This window comes from Pituophis catenifer, unplaced genomic scaffold (genome assembly GCF_029215685.1).
Source record: "Pituophis catenifer annectens isolate HBS135680 unplaced genomic scaffold, rPitCat1.0.hap2 SCAF_10, whole genome shotgun sequence".
NCBI classification, from domain to species: Eukaryota; Metazoa; Chordata; class Lepidosauria; order Squamata; family Colubridae; genus Pituophis; species Pituophis catenifer.
In genome coordinates this window covers 2,355,858-2,375,392 of record NW_027256890.1, presented here as the reverse complement: position 1 = coordinate 2,375,392, position 19,535 = coordinate 2,355,858, and the positions used below count along the sequence as shown (strand labels likewise).

At 46.3% G+C, this 19,535-nt stretch overlaps 1 protein-coding gene across 1 annotated transcript in view; it reads left to right on the top strand.

Annotated features, from left to right (window-relative positions):
• Positions 1-385: 385 nt before the first annotated feature.
• Positions 386-19,535, top strand: part of SCARF2 (scavenger receptor class F member 2) — a 76,819-nt gene continuing 57,669 nt past the window's right edge. Inside the window, exon 1 of the mRNA XM_070950782.1 lies at positions 386-645. Within this exon, the coding sequence (XP_070806883.1) occupies positions 386-645 (260 nt within the window). The remainder of the gene's footprint in view (positions 646-19,535) is intronic.

The following is a 19,535-nucleotide window of genomic DNA, read 5'->3' as shown; positions in this document are numbered from 1 at the left end:
CGGGCATCCAAGTCCCAGCCACGCCCGCAAAAAGTCCCTGCAAGCGCAAGGCTGTCCCCGTTCACACGAACCCCGCGCAACTCCTGCTCCCTCGGCAGGCCAATTTGCAGCGCACCAAGCGGCGGAGGGGGGGACATCCCGGCGGCTGGCTACGCAGGGGCGGCCAGGACGGGGAGGGCCGGGGCTTCCCTCCCTCCCCTCCCTCCTTCCCCTCTTCTTGCGCGGCCCCAGCTCTCCAGCCCGCGGTCCGGAGCGCCTGGCAGGCTGTGGCGCACGGGGCAGCGGGCAGCCGGGCAGCGTTTGCTGGCTGGCCGCTCCTGCCGTCGCCGGGGTAGAGGAGGGGGCGGCGGCGGCTGCTTCTCTCGCTCTGCCGTTTCCGGCCGGGATGCTGGAGCAGCCAGGAGGAGGAGTCGGCGCCGTCGGGGAGCCCAGCTGCCCCGCGCGGGCCGGAGGAGAGCGCAGCTCCTCACGCATGGAGAGGCCGCCGAGGGCCCGGCTCGCCGGCGGGGGAGCGGCTGCGGGGGCCGGCCGGGCGCCCCTCCTGCCCCTCGGGCTGCCGCTGGTCCTGCCGCTGCTCTTCTTCTGGGCCGGCGGGGCTGCGCAGGAGCTGAGTCCCCGCGGGAGGAACGTCTGTCCGGCGGCGGGGTAAGAGGCAGGGGAGGGGGTAGGTGGGTGGCGGGGCTGCGCTGGCTCGTCCTCTCGCTCCCGGGCTTGGGGGGCTGAAGGAGATGCGCTTCACCCCGGGCAGAGTTGGTCCTCCAACCGGAGTCCCGGGAACGCCGACGCCCCTTCCCCTCCGAGGCCGAGAAGGGGCTCCGGCTTCCCCAGCGGAGGGAGGAAAGGAGGCAGGAAGGCGGCATTCCCCGCCCAACCTTCCTTCTCTGTCCGGGTCTGCGGAACCGGGCTCGTCGGTGGGGGATGTCCAGCCACCCGACGGGGTCCAGAGAGGACGCCCCCCCCCCAAAAAAGGCGAGGAGGAGCCGGCGGAGGGTCCCCACACTCAAGGCTCATCCCTCCCCCGCCGTTGACAGCTCCGGTGCCCCCCCCCCCCACTCTCTAACCCTTCCCCCCGTGGACCGGGCGCCTTTTGCCACGCCGCAAGTTTTGCTCCAGGCGCCTCTTCTTGCCGGAGGGAGCCCATTTGTCCTCCGGGGGCGGAGGGGCTCCGCTGAGTTAGAGAGCCGGTGGAGCAGGGCTGGGGGGCGCCTCTTGGAGGGACCCTAATTGCCGCCTCGCTTGGAAGCCCGGGTTTAAATTCCGAGGGAAGGGGGCCGGCAGCAGCCCAGCCTCCCCTTCCCCGTCTCTCGCTCTCGCTCTCCCCAGCAAAAACCGCTTTCTGCCGCGCTAACCCATCGCCGCATCCCGGCTCAGAAAGCGGATTTCGGTCCTTTCCTCCTCTTTGCCAAAAAAAAAAAAAAAACTGTCCCCCCCGCCCCCATTGTTCGCTGACAGCCATGTTGGGCCGGGAGTGCAAGATTTCCAAAATGAAGAGAAAATAAATAAAAATCCACAGATAAAAAGGCAGGCGCCGAGGTTTTGGGAGACCCAATAAGTCCCCCCCATTTTTTTCCCATGAGGTTCAAAGAACAACAACTAACGCGGCGCGGCGCCCCCTCCCCCAAAAACACCCCATCCCCTTCCAAGTGTAACCTAAAACCCCGTGGAAAAGAGAGGCTACATCTGTTTTTGATTTAAAAGTCTTGCAAACAAGCTCTCTCTTCGGCGGAGGCCTTTGCAGAGTCTGCGGTGGAATTTCTGGCTGAGCCTCGTCGTTCCCCTCACCCCCCACCCCCAGTTCTCTGGCCCACATTTTCCTTACCGAGACAATGTCTGTTTTGCAACGGAAGAAAACTTCGTGGAAAGGGAGAGGGTGCAATTTAGCTTTTTGCGGGCGTGAGAGAATGTCCTTGCCCTGCAGACTGTGGGCTCTTGCTGCTATCAAATCGCCAGAAAGCGTTTTTTTTCTTTTTTTTGGGCTGCAGACTTAAGAGAAATAGGGGTTCACACAAATGGGGGGGGATGAGAAGTTTGCTTGCTTGCAACAGCAAAAGAGGCTGGAAGCGTTTGCAGCTGGGCCCTTGATAGCTTGGACCCCATTTCTAAACTAATGGCAGTTTTTTTTTTTAATTTCTTAAATATTAGCAAACCAGCTTCTCCAGATGAGCACATTCAGTTCTATTTCAAAAAACCTCCATAGGAAGAGAGCTGGCAGTCTCCAAGGCTTTTGGGATGCAGTTCCTGTCCGCTTTTCCATTGATGTGTCAACTAGCATTGACAAAGTAAAAATACAAAACGCCTGTGTGTCTGTCCTGGCTTCGATGCTACCTGGGGGTGTGTTTGCGGGCTGGGTTTGCACATTAGACTAACTGGAGAATTCACAGGTCAGCCTGTTGTCAGAATCCATGCTTATAAGCATGTAATTTTATTTTATTTTCTGTACACTGAGAGTGTATGCACCAAGACAAATTCCTTGTGTGTCCAATCACACTTGGCCAATAAAATATTCTATTCTATTCTATTCTATTCTATTCTATTCTATTCTATTCTATTCTATTCTATTCTATTCTATTCTATTCTATTAATTCTAATTCTAATTCTATTCTATCCTATCCTATCCTATCCTATCCTATCCTATCCTATCCTATCCTATCCTATGACTATCATTAAGTGTTGTACCTTATGATTCTTGACAAATGTATATTTTCTTTTATGTACACTGAGAACGTATGCACCAAAGACAAATTCCTTGTGTGTCCAATCACACTTGGCCAATAAAGAATTCTATTCTATTCTATTCTATTCTATTCTATTCTATTCTATTCTATTCTATTCTATTCTATTCTATTCTATTCTGAGCCTTTCATGAGCCACACAAATCCTTGTGGGTGAGGGTTGAAGAGTCTAGAGGGCATCTCCACACATGAAAAAGTTGTGGCGTACTAAATTTATAAAGCAGTATTAATACATGAAGTATCACAAAGCCACTTTATAAAGCCTTAGTAAGACCACAGCTGGAATAATGCATCCAGGTTTGGTCACCACATTACAAAAAAGATGTTGAGCCTTTGGGAAAAAGGTTCAGAGAAGAGCAACTAAGACGATTAAAGGCCTGGAGACTAAAACGTACTAAGAACGGCTGCAAGATTTGGGCTTGGCTAGTCTAGAGAAAAGAAAGAGGTGGGGGGACATGATAGCAGTATTCTAGTATATTTGGGAGGCTGCTACGAAGAGGAGGGAGACAACTTATTTTCCAAGGCACCAGAGGGCAGGACAAGAAACAACAGATGGAAACTAATCCAGGAGAGAAACAACCTGGAATTAAGGAGAAACTTCCTAACAGTGAGGACAATTAACCAGTGGAACAGCTTGCCACCAGAAATCATGGGCTCCATCTCTGGAGGTTTTTAAGAAGAGACCAGACAGTCACTTGTCTGAAATGATATAGGATATCCTGCTTGAGCAGGGGGCTGGACTAGAAGACCTCCAAGGTCCCTTCCAACTCTATTCTAATTGGGGCATCAGGTATGCAGTCCCAGATAGTCATATTGCCTTTATTTTATTTTTTTATTTTATTTTTAATTTGATTTATATGCTGCCCTTCTCCGGAGACTCAGGGCGGCTTACAGTGCGTTAAGCAATAGCCTTCATACTTTTGTATATTTTTTATACAAAGTCAGCTTATTGCCCCCACAAACTGGGTCCTCAATTTACCTACCTTAGAAAGGATGGAAGGCTGAGTCAACCTTGAGCCTGGTGAGATTCGAACTTACAGTAATTGCAGGCAGCTGGTGTTAAATTACAGTGCCTTGTCTGCAGAGCTATCCAGGCTCCTTTTTTACCCAGCCAGGCACCCCTGCTTGATACTATACGTGTGCTTAGGTGTTTGGACTTTGCATACTGCATCAGTTGTGCCTTGTATAAGCCACGATTGGGTGCCTTTGCATTTGGCTTCCTGGGTAGGGAGCTCTGAAGATCTCCCCAGCCTGCAACGGCCTCCATCCAGGCAGTGAAATGTGCAAAGGGCCAAGAAGAGGCGTTCCAGAATCAAAGCTTTGGGACCGAGTCTTGCAGCAGCTGAGCTGGCTCTGAGTTCACAACATTGAAGTGCAGTTTGAAAGACTTTGTTTGGATGTGCAAAATGTCAGGCTCATGAACCACTGTCCCCTCCAGCATCTCAGATCTTCTATTTGGTGGCCAAACCTGCCTCCACTCTTTTAGGGGCTGCTTATACTGCACTCCCAGCTCTTCCCCACCCACCACAACCTAGATCCGAGCCTTCTCTGGGGCTGCTCCTGAGAGAACAAGAGAACTAGCACCAGCATTTAGACTTATGAACCGCTCCATGGGGCTTTAGAGCATTCTCTGAGACAACCTATGGGGACGCTGTGGCTCAGTGGCTCTGAGCTTGTCAATCGAAAGGTCGGCAGTTCAGCGGTTCGAATCCCTAGTGCCACGTAACGGGGTGAGCTCCCATGACTTGTCCCAGCTTCTGCCTACCTAGCAGTTCGAAAGCAGGTAAAAAATGCAAGTAGAAAAATAGGGACCAACTTTGGTGGGAAGGTAACAGCGTTACCTTGAGTCGTGTCGGCCACATGACCACGGAGACATCTTCGGACAGCGCTGGCTCTTCGGCTTTGAAACAGAGATCAGCACCGCCCCCTAGAGTCAGGAATGACTAGCACATATATGCGAGGGGAACCTTTACCTTTACCTGAGACAGCCTCTTGCCCCCAACAATCTGGGTCCTCATTTTACCTACCTCGGAAGGATGGAAGGCTGAGTCTGTCAACCTCCAGCCCTGTCAGGATCGAACTCCTGGCAGTGGGCAGAGTTTGCCCGCAATTCTGCATTCTAACCACTGTGCCATCAGGACTTTCCCACCCTCTGCCTGAAGATGCTAGGATGCCCCAAAAGCCTGTTTGTTAATGTGGATGCTTGCTATGATTGTAGCCGTGAGCTGGTTGATGATTGATTTGTATTAAGAACTGTACTGCTTTATCTTGTTTTCTGTTAGATAACAGTTTTTGCGTTTTTGTTATTCAATACATGAAAGAGGTAAAGCTGTCATAGTAGATGCACATCAGATTTGCAAACACTGAGATCTCTTTGTGGAACTCAGCTCCTAGTGGAGCTGGACATTATTTAAAGAAACTAAGCAAGTTTCTAGCCCTCAGGGCTCAAAGTAGAGAGGTGGTTAACTCTTGTAGGATACAATTTGAATTCAGACAAGCAGAGTCCAGGACTCTATGCTAAGCAACTGCTTGTGGCTTTCCAATTCTGATGTCCTAAAGATAGATAGAGATAGAGATAGAGATATAGAGATATAGAGATATATATAGATGCAAGTCTTGGCGTATTCAGGTCTTTTCCCGTATAAGATTGAGAGTATCTTGGCGACATTTCGACGAGGTCCCACTCGTCATCTTCAGGCTGGTATCTTTGGCTTCATGCCTGTGCGAGCAAAGCATGATCGGAGATGCCGTCTCTCTATAAATAATGATGGGGAGGTGTGAAGTGCTGGCTCTGTTGCTGTAGGCGGGTTGGTTGGCTGTGTTGTTACATCTTGATTAGTTGATGGAGTTGATGTTTGCAGATTAGTCAAATACGCCAAGACTTGCATACCTGTACCCGTGAAAATCTACGAAAACAAATAGATATAGATATAGATAGATAGATATTTGTTTGGGTGCAGAGGAAAGGGGAGGCTGCTGGGGTTTTTTGTCAGCACCTCCAAGTTCGTTTTTCAAACATTCTCCAACATACCACCTTTTAGGCACTTTGCAAACTTCAGCTGTTCTGGGGACAGAAAATAAGGAAGCAAGTAACATTTCGTGGAGAGTCAAACTCACTGCCAGGGTGATGCTTCCTCATATCCCCAAGGGTGGGGCTGTGTTGGTTCCTTTTCTTGCCTTTTTTTTCCTCCCACCCTTTCAAAGAGAGAAGAGTCATCAGATTCACTGTGTTTTTCAATCTTGACAGCTTTCAGATAGTCGGTTCCCAGAATTCCCCAGCCAGCATCCTTGATAAGTTTCCATCCAGGAGAGATCTAACCTAGAACTAAAGAGAAATTTCCTGGGGGTGAAAAGAATCAATCAGTGGAACAGCTTTCTTTCAAATGTTGTGGGTGCTCCATCACTGGAGGTTTTCAAGAAGAGACTGGACAGCCACTTGTCTGAAATGGTATAAAGTCTCCTCCTTGAGCAGGGGGCTGGACTAGAAGACCTCCAAGGTCCCTTCCAGCTCTATTCTGATTGAATTGAACTTCCATGCAGCTGTCCTAAAGGTGCTTTTTCAGGAGGCAACTGGACTTTTCTTTTGAAGGCATTTTGCTTCTCATCCAAGAAGCTTCTTCAGCTCTGACTGGATGGTGGGGAAGGGAAGGATTTATACTCCTTGCAGATAGCTGGTCATTTGCATCCTTTTAGAGGGTCCTTGAGGCCACTTGGAGGTTCATCCGTGTCCTCAGGGTCACCTGAGTGGTGCAAATGGTTCCTGTAGCCTGCAATTTTTTCCTCTGGAAATCCATTCCTACTCCCACACCATTCCAAAGGTGTCCATTCCAAATTGCATAGCTAAAAGTCTGCAGAGATTCTCAGTCCTCCAGGTCATGGGTGTCCCAAAAAGTGCTTTTTCAGGAGGCAACTGGACTTTTCTTTTGAAGGCATTTTGCTTCTCATCCAAGAAGCTTCTTTAGCTCTGATTGGATGGTGGGGAATGGAAGGATTTATGCTCCTTGCAGACAGCTGGTGATTTCCTTCCTTTTAAAAGCTTCTATCGGATAATGTCATTCCCGGTCATCTTCTATCAGCTTCCTAGCATGCTAACTTTGAGGTGGTAGCAGATGGAGTCAGTTCTGCCTATGAGTTGAAGGACAGGTGTCTTGTTTGATGCCCTAAAAGGCCAGCAATAACCCACTTTGAAGTCTTTATTTCTCGAGGATGAAGGGGAAAAAATGATGTTTTACAAAGATGAGAAGAAAGCAATTGCAGGATCAGCCACAAAAGCAAGTCCCATTCTCCAAGCCAAGCAGAGCAATCCAAAGGGGTTGGACTAGAAGTCCTTCAAGGCCCCTTCCAATTCTGGTATTCTGTAATGTGTATTCAGACACTTGAAAAGCAGATGCTACAGCAGAAGGAAATGGAGCTGAATAATTTGAGCCTTTTGTGCAGTAAGGCAGATTTTCAAACTTTTAGATATAGTGTTTTCCAACTTTGGCAACTTTCAGATGTGTGTGGACTTTAATCTTTAAGGTGTGACAAGAACCTTGTTGCTAGAGTGTGAAACTCTCATGCCACTACATTGTGTCTTCCATGAATTTCACACATTTCCCTCTGTGTGGCTACTAAGTTAAGCTAATGGCCATCACCCATTCCTGTGGCAGTGAGTCCTTCCTGCAAGTTAACTGCATGTTGTGTGGAAAATATCTTTTTCTGTTGTTTTCCCTGTTTTGCTGAATTCATCCCAGTTATTGCAATGATTAATCCAATTTGATTCTTCTCTTTAGAGAAACAAAATCCAACATCTATATTTTTCTAGTAGAATTCTTTCAATTTAAGACAACATGCTTTAGAAAATCACAGTTTTAAAGATCTATACATATATAAATAAACAGCACTGAAAGCACATTATTTCCTTTCCATAGATATAATAGATTCATACAATTATACCAATATCTCTGGTGAAACTAAATATCTTTCTTAGCTATTTGACTATGAAGGTAAATAATTATAGCAATATTTGAAAAACAAACATATCATTTAGTTTCTGGAAAAAAAAAACAGCAAGCGTTGTTTGCAAACATTAACACTGGATGCTATTTTATTTCCCAATGTAACAATATCCCATTGCTATTGCAATATCAATGAACCAGATTTTTCCACAATAGTGATGTCAGGCATGTTTATTTATTTATTTATTGGTTCGATTTATATGCTGCCCTTCTCCGGAGATTCAGGGCAGCTTACAATGCGTTAAGCAATAGCTTTCATACTTTTGTATATATCTGCTTAGTAGGGCTTTCGACCCCTCCTAAGCGGTGTTCTTTTTTTTTTTATACAGTCAGTTTATTGCCCCCACAATCCGGGTCCTCATTTTACCTACCTCAAAAGGATGGAAGGCTGAGTCAACCTTGAGCCTGGTGATATTGTGGGCCAGATGTCTGTCTGTCTGGTTTTTAAAGTCCCACAAGATCTTGACCTGTTCATTTTCAATTATTATTATTATAAACTTTTAATTATTATTATTATCTATTTTATTCATTAAACATGAAACTCAGTCAACTGAACATTTAAAAATGTGTCACAAATACCATTGGCTGGTGCTAATGGTTGATACGGGTTGCTGCCAGCATCCTAGGTATCGACCAAATCGACCTTCTTAAAATATATGATGTTCTGAGTAGCGCACTTTTTTGCAGTTCCGCTGGTGTTATTGCAGGAAGCTGCAATTTCTTGATGTATTTTATAAAATTCTTGGACATAGTACCAAGTGCCCTGATGACAATGGGTAGCATCAGTGTTACATGTTTCATCCATAATCGCGTAGTTTCAATGGCCAGGTTGCAATATTTCATGATTTTTTTTCTACTTCTTTTTCTTCAACTCTGGCATCTCCTGATACAGAGTTATCAATAAATTGTACGATTCAGATTTCGATGACTGTGATATCTGGTGTGTTGTGTTCTAAATGACAATCTGTCTGTGTTAGAAAGTCCCACAAGATGATGATGATTACTACTACTGTTCATTGTACAGTGAGCCAAATGTTGTTGTTATTATCATCCTTAGCTTCTGAAAAGAATGAAAATGGAGTGATCTGCACATGAGAATTTGAACTGTTGGACAGAGAGTGATTGGTTGGTTGGTTGATTGGTTGATTGATTGATTATTGATTATGCGGCCATCAAGTTGGGGTTGATTCTTAGCAACAACATAGATTTCTACTATACAACATACAATAAGTTAGATCACTAATCAACACAAGTTCTTTCAATTTATTTGTTTGTTTGTTTGTTTGACTTGTAAAGGTATAATGGGACCTGCTGTATGTAGTTTTTTGATCTGAGTCCGGGTAACTCTCTGTGGAAAAAAAGGCACAACAACTTTGCCATTATGATTTCAATCTCTGTCAAAGGAGAGCCTCTCTCAGAGAAATGCAAAAGAAATTTTCGGACATCTGAAAGTAAGGTTTACTAAAGTAAACAGAGGCCTTTTGGCAGGGGAAGCCACCATGCTGATTAGTACCGTGTTTCCCCGAAAATAAGACCCTGTCTTATATTTTTTGAACCCCGAAATAAGTGCTTGGCCTTATTTTCAGGGAGTCTTATTATTTTGGAGCGTGTGGAGCAAGATGAGGCTCCTTTTGCTGTCTTACCTGATTTCCAGCTCTGCATTTAAATATTTTCGGGGAGGGCTTATTTTTGGGGGAGGCTTATTTTAGGGCATGCGTTCAAAAGCCTGATTGGGCTTATTATCAGGGGATGTCTTATTTATGGGGAAACAGGGTATATGTTTGAATAAAAGTGGGCTCTGTGTGAGTTTGCCCAGAGAGCCCCCAACTATGGGAAGTCTCACCAAGTTTCAGTCAAACTAACTTTAGCAGGATATCGGCAAAGTGTGATCCCATCTTGAAAGCCCTTAAAGAAGACAATTCTTTTCATTCAAGGCAGCAGTGTTTGGGAGGGCTGCTTAACATGCTGCTGTTTTCCAGGCCGCTGATTTTACATCAACAAAGAAATTACTTAGCAGTAATGATCATCTTTAAGAATCTTAAAAAATCCCTGCTCCCCCACAGAGGCAAATAGTGCAGAGACTGGCATAATATTTCGGTTTTCTCCTGCATAGGAGGGGAAGTGCCACCTTCCCCTTTCTCTCTCTCAGGAAAACCACCATGGGTTTCAGTCAGGCCAGTGGGGGTGGCAGAATGTCAGAAAGGGAACAGAAGGTGGAGTGAGAGAGGCATAATGAGACGCACCTTTGCTGGCAGCTCACCTGCAGGCAGGCAGGCAGGCAGGGGATGGAGAGGCCAGAGACAGGCCAACTCAGGAAATCAAAGACAGCACATGTTTGAATTTTGTCCATAGGGATCTTGTCCAGAAGCATCCAGTTTTGGTCACCACATTACAAAAAAGATGTTGAGACTTTAAAAAGAATGCAGAGAAGAGGAACTAGGATGATTAAAGGCCTGGAGACTAAAACATGAAAAATGGTTGCAGGATTTGGGTTTGGCTAGTCTAGAGAAAAGAAGGACTAAGGGGAGCATGATAGCAGTCTTCCAGTATTTGACAGGCTGCCACAAAGAGGAGGAGGTCAACTTATTTTCCAAAGCATTAGAATCCAAGACAAGAAACAACGGATGGAAACTAGTCAAGGAGAGAAGCAACCTGGAATTAAGGAGAAACTTCCTAACAGTGAGGACAATTAACCAGTGGAACAGAAGTTGCCTTCAGGAGTTGTGGGTGCTTCATCAATGGAGGTTTTTAAGAAAAGACTGGACAGCCACTTCTCTGAAAAGTTATAAGGTCTCCTGCTTGAGCAAGGGGCTGGACTAGAAGACCTCCAAGGTCCCTTCCAGCTCTATTCTGATTCAGAAGAAACCCTGCATCTGGCCCAGTTTCCTACTCACCTTCTGGTGGAGACGATGGGTTTCCCATAGACAATGGAGAAGCACAACGGGACAGCAGAATTGATTGGTTGGAATGGAGAACCTCGAGGGGGGGGGGTCTTATTTGCGAAGAGGCCATTTGCTCACCTGACTTTGGATGACGAGCAGGCCTGCCTGGAACAGTTCCTGGAGAAATTTGTGACATGGTACCCAGCACCATAAGCATCATTGCGAGTATCTCCACTGTGGCTCTGGGGGCATCAGTGTGATGGATGATTCCCAGGGTCCCTCTGATTTTGTGTTGTTCCTGGCTGTGCCAGCATAGAGGCGTTTGTGAAGGGGTGAGACCCACCCCTCCCTTGGCTTCCTTTTCACATTCCAGATTTGCCCCATTAAGAGAAAACGCCATTGGGCAGGCAGCAGATTGTATCCACTGATCACTGCGTTTTACTTAACTTCCCTCCATTGAACTTCTTTCCAAAGTTGTTGTGTTTTTTTAGTTTATTTTGGTTTTCATTGCTCCTTGTTGCTGTTTGTTGCAAATAGTAAACGAAATGAATGAAATTGCTAAGTGAAAACCCAGTTAAATGAAAAGAGTATGAGAAGATCATCTCTTGAAGCTGGGTCTATGCCAATTCTCCGCAGCCATCTTCCCACAGCCAACTCCCCACAGCAAACAGGACAATTCGTCACGGGACAAGATTTATGCTAATATCAAACAAATGGTGGACTGAATCATTAAAGAGGCGTGGTGGCGCAGTGGTTAGAGTGCAGTATTGCAGGCTACTTCTGCTGACTGCCGGCTAACTGCAATTTGGCAGTTCAAATCTCACCAGGCTCAAGGCTGACTCAGCCTTCCATCTTTCCGAGGTGGGTAAAATGAGGACCAAGACTGTTCCTTCGTTCCTACGTTCCTCCCTCCCTCCCTCCCTTCCTTCCTTCTTTCCTTCCTGTTAGAATCCAGTATTGCAGGTTAATTCTGCCAATTGCCAGCAGTTTGATCCTGACAGGCTCAAGGTTGACTCAGCCTTCCATCCTTCCGAGGTTGGTAAAACAAAGACCAAACAATTGTTGGGGGGGGGCAATTTGCTGACTCTGTAAATTGCTTAGAGAGGGCTGTAAAGCACCGTAAAGTGGTATATAAGTCTCAAGTGCTATTGCTATCACTAAAGAAAGGAGATTCAAAAGGAGGGACAAAATGAAATGCGAATGGCAAAAATTAAAATAATTTTTAATTTATTTCAAATAATTAAATTGAATTGTTAAATTGTCCTGCAGCGAGTTGGATGTGGCGAGTTGGCCATGGCAGGTTGGCCGCAGGAAGTTGTCCCGTTCTGCTTGAAGCTATCCAGGAGGATTCCCCCAGGATTGTTCTCAAGCTCCTTGGGTCCCCCATGAAGTGTCCATGAAGAATGGCATGCTAAGCCAAGATAGGAGGGACACCTGCCCCTCCCTCCCCCGCTGTCCAGAGATCAAGCCAGGCTCTGCTCCCACCCGGGCACCCCTGGCAATCCAAAGGTCAGGCTCAGCTGTGCAAAGAAATCAATCCATAGACTTTGGGACAGGGGTCTGCAACCTTAAACCCTCAAAGAGCCATTTTGGACCCGTTTCCCACAGAAAAGAAAACACCGGGAGCCACAAAACCTGGGTGGACGTGGCCAACTCGACATCACTCACTTTCACCAGTCACATGACACACACCCCTAGCCACGCTTACCCAGCCGGTCATTAGGGCAGAGAACTGGTTGTTAAAAAACACTGGGAACCACAAAACTCTTTTGAAATCTCTCTCTCTCCCTCTCTCCCCACCTCTCTCTCTGTATCCCTCGATGTCTCTCTCTCTCCCCCTCTCTCTGTCTCTGCCCCGGCACTTCTCCATCACCTGCCATCACCCTTACCTTCTCAGGCCAGGCGAGGAGTGACTGGGAGGGGAGGGTGAGGGGCGGGGCCAGCCAGTAGCGGGATCACCCGACAGGGAGCCACAGAAGAGGGCTGCAGCTCCGGAGCCGCAGGTTGCTGACACCTGCTTTGGGACAACCAAGATGGTTCAAAGACGGTTTCATTCACCTCCTGCAGTAGGTCCCCTCCTTGTTCATTGCAGTAGGTCAGCCTTCCCCAACGGGATTCCCTCTGGCGATGGGGGATTGCAGCTCCTATCATCCCCAGCCAGTGTGGTCTGCCCCTGCTGAAGGGGGGGTGGAAACTGTGTTCTGGCTCCCAGATTGGAGGAGAGTCTTTGAATGGCCCCTGACGGGCCGGTTCTATTTTTACCGTTTCTTTTATCAGTCTGAATATTTAACAGGCATCCTTTCAAGAACCTTTCCTGGGGAAGCGCAGAAGCAGAATGGTGAAACTAGATTAAGAACAGAGCTATTCAGAAAAAAAAAAAAAAAACAAGATCCAAACCTCCAGCCTGCATTTTTTAAATTAAAAAAACTACATGGAATAAAACGTTTTTATTGCTCATCTGAAACCAAGTCCCATGGATGAAATTCCATGTCTCGCAATGGGGCATATATTGTTATGGGTACATATTTCTTTTTATCTCAAGGCAGTCAAAGTAGCAGGTAGGTGGAAGCCAGATCTCCAGATGTGAGGGAGGCTGAAAAGAATCACCTCTCCAAACTCATTGACTGCATAAACAGAGGGATATAGAATCAAGATCACGTGAAGTGTTAATAATACCTCTTTATAATGCCTTGGTAAGGCCACACTTGGAATACTGGGCATCCGGTTTTGGTCACCACAATATAAAAAAGATGTGGAGACTCTGGAAAGAGTGCAGAGAAGAGCAACAAAGATGATGAGGGGACTGGAGGCTAAAACATATGAAGAACAGTTGCAGGAACTGGGTCAGCAACCTGTGGCTCTGGAGCCGCATGTGGCTCTTTCATCCCTCTGCTGCGGCTCCCTGTTGCTGGTCGGCTCCACAATTGATAGAGCTTTCGATTAGGACAAGTAGAGGAAAAAGGATGCTGCACTAGGAGGAGACTCTATGATGGGGGAACCAGACTTCCGGTTGGCTCCAGAATTGATACGGGGGGCTTCCGGTTAAGGCCTTTGTGGCCCTTTGAGTGTTTAAGGTTGCCGACCCCTGGTATAGTCTGGTGAAAAGAAGGACTAGGGGAGACATGATAGCAGTGTTTCAATATCTCAGGGGCTGCCCCAAAGAAGAAGGAGTCAAGCTATTCTCCAAAGCACCTGAGGGCAAAACAAGAAGCAACGGGTGGAAACTCATCTAGGAGGGAAGCAACTTAGAACTAAGGAGAAATTTCCTGACAGTGAGAACAATTAATCAGCGGAACAACTTGCCACCAGAAGTTGTGAATGCTCCAATACTGGAAGTTTTTAAGAAGAGATTGGACAACCATTTGTCTGAAGTGGTGTAGGGTTTCCTGCCTGGGCAGGTGGCTGGATTAGAAGATCTCCAAGGTCCCTTCCAACTCTGTTATTCTATTCTATTCTAATCTGACACCAGGATATCACTAGATTTGCAGATCATCCTTTAAACCAGTCTGGATTCCGACAGAAGGAAGCAGCCTCCTAAATGGTGGATTGGCCTGCAGTTATTCCAAATCCAGATACAGATACAGTCCTCAATTTACGACCTCCCTTGCAATCTGAATTTTGATTGCTAAGCAAGGCAGTTGTTGTGCAAGTCATACCCAATTTTACAATCTTTTTTTTTTTGTCACTGTTGTTAAGCAGATCACTGCCGTTGTTAATTTTGGTCATTCACGGAATCCAGCTTCCCCACCATTGAGTTTGCTTCTCAGAAGCCGGCTGGGATGGTTGCAGATGGCAATCACATGACCTGGGATGCTGCAACCATGGAAAATACGTGCTGGTTGCCAAGCACCTAAATGTTAATCACATGACATTGGCTAGTAGAGTAGGGTAGGGTAGGGTAGAGTATAGGAAGGGACCTTGGAGGTCTTCTAGTCCAGCCCCCTGCTCAAGCAGGAGACCCATACAATCTCAGACAGGTTGCTGTCCAGTCTCTTCTTAAAAACCTCCAGTGATGGAGCATCCACAACTTCTCGTGGCCAGCTGTTCCACTGGTTAATTGTCCTCACTATTAGGAAGTTTCTCCTTAATTCCAGGTTGCTTCTCTCTTTGATTAGTTTCCATCCATTGTTTCCTTCAGGTGGAGGATAATTTGACCCCCTCTTCTTTGTGGCAGCCCCTCAAATATTGGACCACTGCTATCCTGCCTCCCCTGGTCCTTCTCTTCACTAGACTAGCCATGCCCGGTTCCTGCAACCGTTCATCGTATGTTTTAGCCTCCAGGCCCCTCATTTCTAGAGTCTCAACATCTTTTTTATAATGTGGTGACCAAAACTGGATGCAGTACTCTAGGTGTGGTCTTACTGAGGCTTTATAGAGTGGTATAAGATCCTCCATGGCTGAGTCCCTGAGTTCAGCAAGAGATGACTTCAAAGAAAGGGGGGTTTTTTTGTATGAATTCCGTAGATAAATAGAAGCTCCAAAATCAGCCCCAACAGCTGCAGATTAAGTTCATTCTTTCAGTTGCATCCTGAAACTCCGGACAGATGGATTTCTCCGCTTGCTGTTGGGAAACTGTCAATACTGCAGCATTATTAATAATCTCTGCCTGTCCTCCTGTCTGTGCAAAGCCAAGTGAGGGAGAAGAGTTTTGGGCTGTCAGCTGTTTTTAGAAGCAACTGCTTTCGCAAGTCAACGTTTGACATTTATTTGCAAGACCCTGCAAAAAGAATCCGCCTGCATTTTTCCCCTATCAATTTTTTACTATTTAGTCTGATAGCAAAGACAATTTACTTTTAGAATCTCCTTCCAAGGGAAATTTGTTTGGGCAGAATGTGGTTTTCCTGCATCCACTTAAGTGGCAAAAGACGGTGTGAGTCTCTTTTTTTCCCTCCTGCATCGTCTCTCTGTGCTCTGCAGCCTCCCTGGTCTCTCACGTTCCCATTCATCCCAGAAGAACAGAAATCCATTGGAATGCCTTATTCAGAGAGAGAAGTGCTGGACAGCCAGGAAGCTGCAAGATTAGGGGAACAGAGAATAGAGTAGAGTAGAGTAGAGTAGAGTAGAGTAGAGTAGAGTAGAGTAGAGTAGAGTAGAGTAGAGTAGAGTAGAGTAGAGTAGAGAGTAGAGTAGAGTATAGAGTAGAGTGTATAGAGTAGAGTGGTATGGAATGGAATGGAAGAAGAATAGAATAGAATAGAATAGAATAGAATAGAATAGAATAGAATAGAATAGAATAGAATAGAATAGAATAGAATAGAATAGAATAGAATAGAATAGAGCTGGAAGGGACCTTGGAGGTCTTCTAGTCCAGCCCTCTGCTCAAGCAAGAGACCTATACCTGGGATGGCGAACCTATGGCACGCATGCCAGAGGTGGCACACAGCGCCCTCTCTGTGGACACGTGAGCCTTCACCCCAGTTCAGCACTGCTGGGCATGTGTGCATGCCTCCCGCTGGCCAGCTGGTCTTCAGGTCTCTGCTGCGCATGCACGAGATGCGGGTCATGCGCAAGGGGACCACGCGTGCATGCGTGGGGGGAGGGGCGGGTGCTGGGGAACATGCGCATACACATGGGGGCATGGGCATGCAGAGGGACACATGCACGGGGCCACGTGCGCATTGCATTTTGGGGGTTTGGGCGCCTTTGGCCACTCGGTCCGGAAAAGGTTAGCCATCACTGCCGTAGACCATTTCAAACAAGTGACTGTCCGGTCTCTTCTTAAAAACCTCCAGTGATGGAGCACCCAGGACTTCTGTTCCACTGATCGATTGTCCTCACTGTTAGGAAGTTTCTCCTTAATTCCAGGTTGCTTCTCTCTCTGATCAGTTTCCATCCATTGTTTCTTGTCCTGCCCTCCGGTGCTTTGGAGAATAATTTGAGCCCCTCTTCTTTGTGGCAGCCCCTCAAATACTGGAATACTGCTATCATGTCCCCCCTAGTCCTTCTTTTCTCTAGATTAGCCAAACCCAAATCCTGCAGCTGTTTTTCATGTGTTTTAGTCTCCAGCCTTTTAATTATCCTAGTTGCTCTTCTCTGCACTTTTTCCAAAGTCTCAACATTTTTTGTAGGTTGGTGACTAAAACTGGATGCAGTGTTCAAGGTGCAGCCTTACTAAGGCTTTATAAGTGATACTAATTCTTCACATGAGTTTGATTCTATGTCTCTGTTATGCAACCAAGGATTGCATTAACGTTTTTGGCTGCTGCGGCAATTAAGTTGCCCCCAGAAGCCCTTCCTCTGCCCCCTCCATTGGCAAAGTAAGCTCGGAAATGTCTCTGAGTGAATTTAGAAATTTCCAGCAACCTGGGAATAAAACGATTGTACGTCTATATACCTGCGTTTCCCAGTGCTCTTCTGTTCCAATAGGAGTCAATTGCTTTACAACCAGGAGACCCCAAATATCATTTCCAGTGTTTTGGAGATTATGAAGATAGGACTTTGCTTTCTCTGTCTACGTTGATAAGCAACGCATGACCACAACTGGGGCCAGAATTTCCACTGCTAAGGAAAGTGGTCGGTGAGTCATGCTCTGTTTTGTGTTGATAGAATATAATAAGATGAAAGGGACCTTGGAGGTCTTCTAGTCCAGCCCCCTGCTCAGTCAGGAGAACCTATACCATTTCAGATAAGTGACTGTCTGGTCTTTTCTTAAAAACCTTCAGTGATGGAGCACCCACAACTTCTGGAGGCCAGCTGTTCCCCTGGTTAATTGTCCTCACTGTTAAGAAGTTTCTCCTTAATTCCAGGTTGCTTCTCTCCTTGATTAGGTTCCATCCGTTGTTTCTTGTCCTGCCCTCAGGTGCTTTGGAGAATAATTTGACCCTGTCTTCTTTGTGGCAGCCCCTTAAATACTGGAAGACTGCTATCATGTCGCCCCTAATTCTTCTAGCCAAGCCCCAAATCCTGCAGCCGTTCTTCGTATGTTTTAGTCTCCAGGCCTTTGATCGTCTTAGTTGCTCTTCTCTGAACTTTTTCCCTCCAAAGTCTCAACATTTGTTGTTACATGAATCACTGCAGTTAAGTGAGTCACCGAGTCATTGAGCAAACCTGGCTTCCTTCATTGAATTTGTGCGTCAGAAGTCGGCTGGGAAGGTCACGGATGCTGGTCATGTGGGGATGCCTCAACCATCATAAATAATATGCCAGTTGCCAAGCGCCCGAACTCTGATCACATGATTGTGGGGATGCTACAGCAGTCATAAGACCAATCATAAGTCACTTTTTTCAGTGCTGTTGTAACTTCAAGCAATTGCTCATTGAATGGCTGTAAGATGAAGATGATACGCATTAGCTTGGGATTGAAAAATTTTAGCAACCGGTTCTCTGCCTGGTTGCTGGGTAGGGCGTGGCCATGGTGGGTGTGGCCTACTCGGCTTCCTGCACCACGGTGGCGGGGGAGCATTTTCGCCCTCCCCAGGCTCTGGAGGCTTTCCTTGAGCCTCTGGGAGGGTGAAAACAGCCTCCCCTGGGCTCCAGACGCCCTCCAGAGGCCGGAAACAGGCCCGTTTCCAGACTTCCGGAACTTTCAGGAGGCCTGTTTTTCACCCTCCCAGAGCCTCTGCGCGGGCCCTGCACTTACCTGGCATCCAAAACGGGCCGTGTGGAGACTCCTGGGAGGGGAGGGGCAGGGTGGCGGGGCCAGCCAGTCCTTGCAACTACCGTTTCAGTGAACCAGATGTAAAATTAGCATCCGGTTCACACAAATCGGTTCACACACGAAACGGCTGAATTGCTCATTGCTGGAGGTTCTCAAGGAAAGATTGGACAACCTTGCCTTGGTAAGAAAATTGATAAGAAAAGGATGTATTTAATATTACATGTTTCAACAACAATGAGGATTATATTCCCACAGTACTGGGAAAAATGAAGATACACCGCGAGATGAAGAGATGGTCAAGAAGATATTAGATTGTGCAGAAATGGACAGATTGACATTGAAAATTAAACAAAGAAGATGCAGATTATTATCAAACATGGAATCTATTTTACCAGTGGCTGGAAAAAAGAGGTGGAGATTAAGAATGTAAATTTAAAAAGATTAAGTAATAATTACCCAGACAATATGATGTTCATTAAGCACTAAGAAATGTATTTAATAGAAAATCAATAATTTTTTTTTAAAAAAAGAACTCTTGCCTTAGAAGACCTCCAAGGTCACTTCCAGCCCTAGAATTCTGTGGTTTAAAATGTGTATTATCAAATTAGGGATTGGCAGCCTTTGATGGCTGCAGCTGATCATTCATCATTGAGATGAATATTTCTTCCAAAACATGGAGGCTGATTGAAAAGATGGTTTAATGATGAAGCAAACCACATGGGTCCTGGGCAGCTGCCCACATGGAGTTGAGAATAGGGGGTATTTATACCTTCTCTTTTGGCTTTGAACTTGAGCTTCCTGTTCCTGTGCAAGAACATGTATTCTATTGGCTGTTGTCAGACTCCCATGGGGCCATGTACATATTTTAGGAGTTTGTCTAAGCTTGGTTGAAGTTTGGCTGATACAATGAAGGGGCTTCTTGGGCAATTCCTATTGTGGCTGAGGGCTAACCCTACCTTTGTTCAGACCTTGCTGCAGGGAATTTGCTTATGAATAGAGCTAGCTATCTCTTTATCTCTTAAGTGCTGACATCTCCATTTCTCATCCAGGGAAATATAATATTCTGCCTTTTTAAATATTTCTCAAAATATTTCATTCTTCTAGGAGAGGGGTGGGTGCTAACTTTGTACAATTTGGATGCAGCCATCAGGGGACCGATGATGGAAAGGATTTGTGGTTGGATGTTTTCCCCTTGTTTTGGTCATGTTGCTGTTGGTTTTGTTTTTGTTTTCACAACTCCACTTTGCTTACTTTGGTACAAGCCGTCGTTTTCGTATGTTTGTCATCTTCAGAGGGCTGAGACCTAAAGAAGAGATGAAGTTGCTCT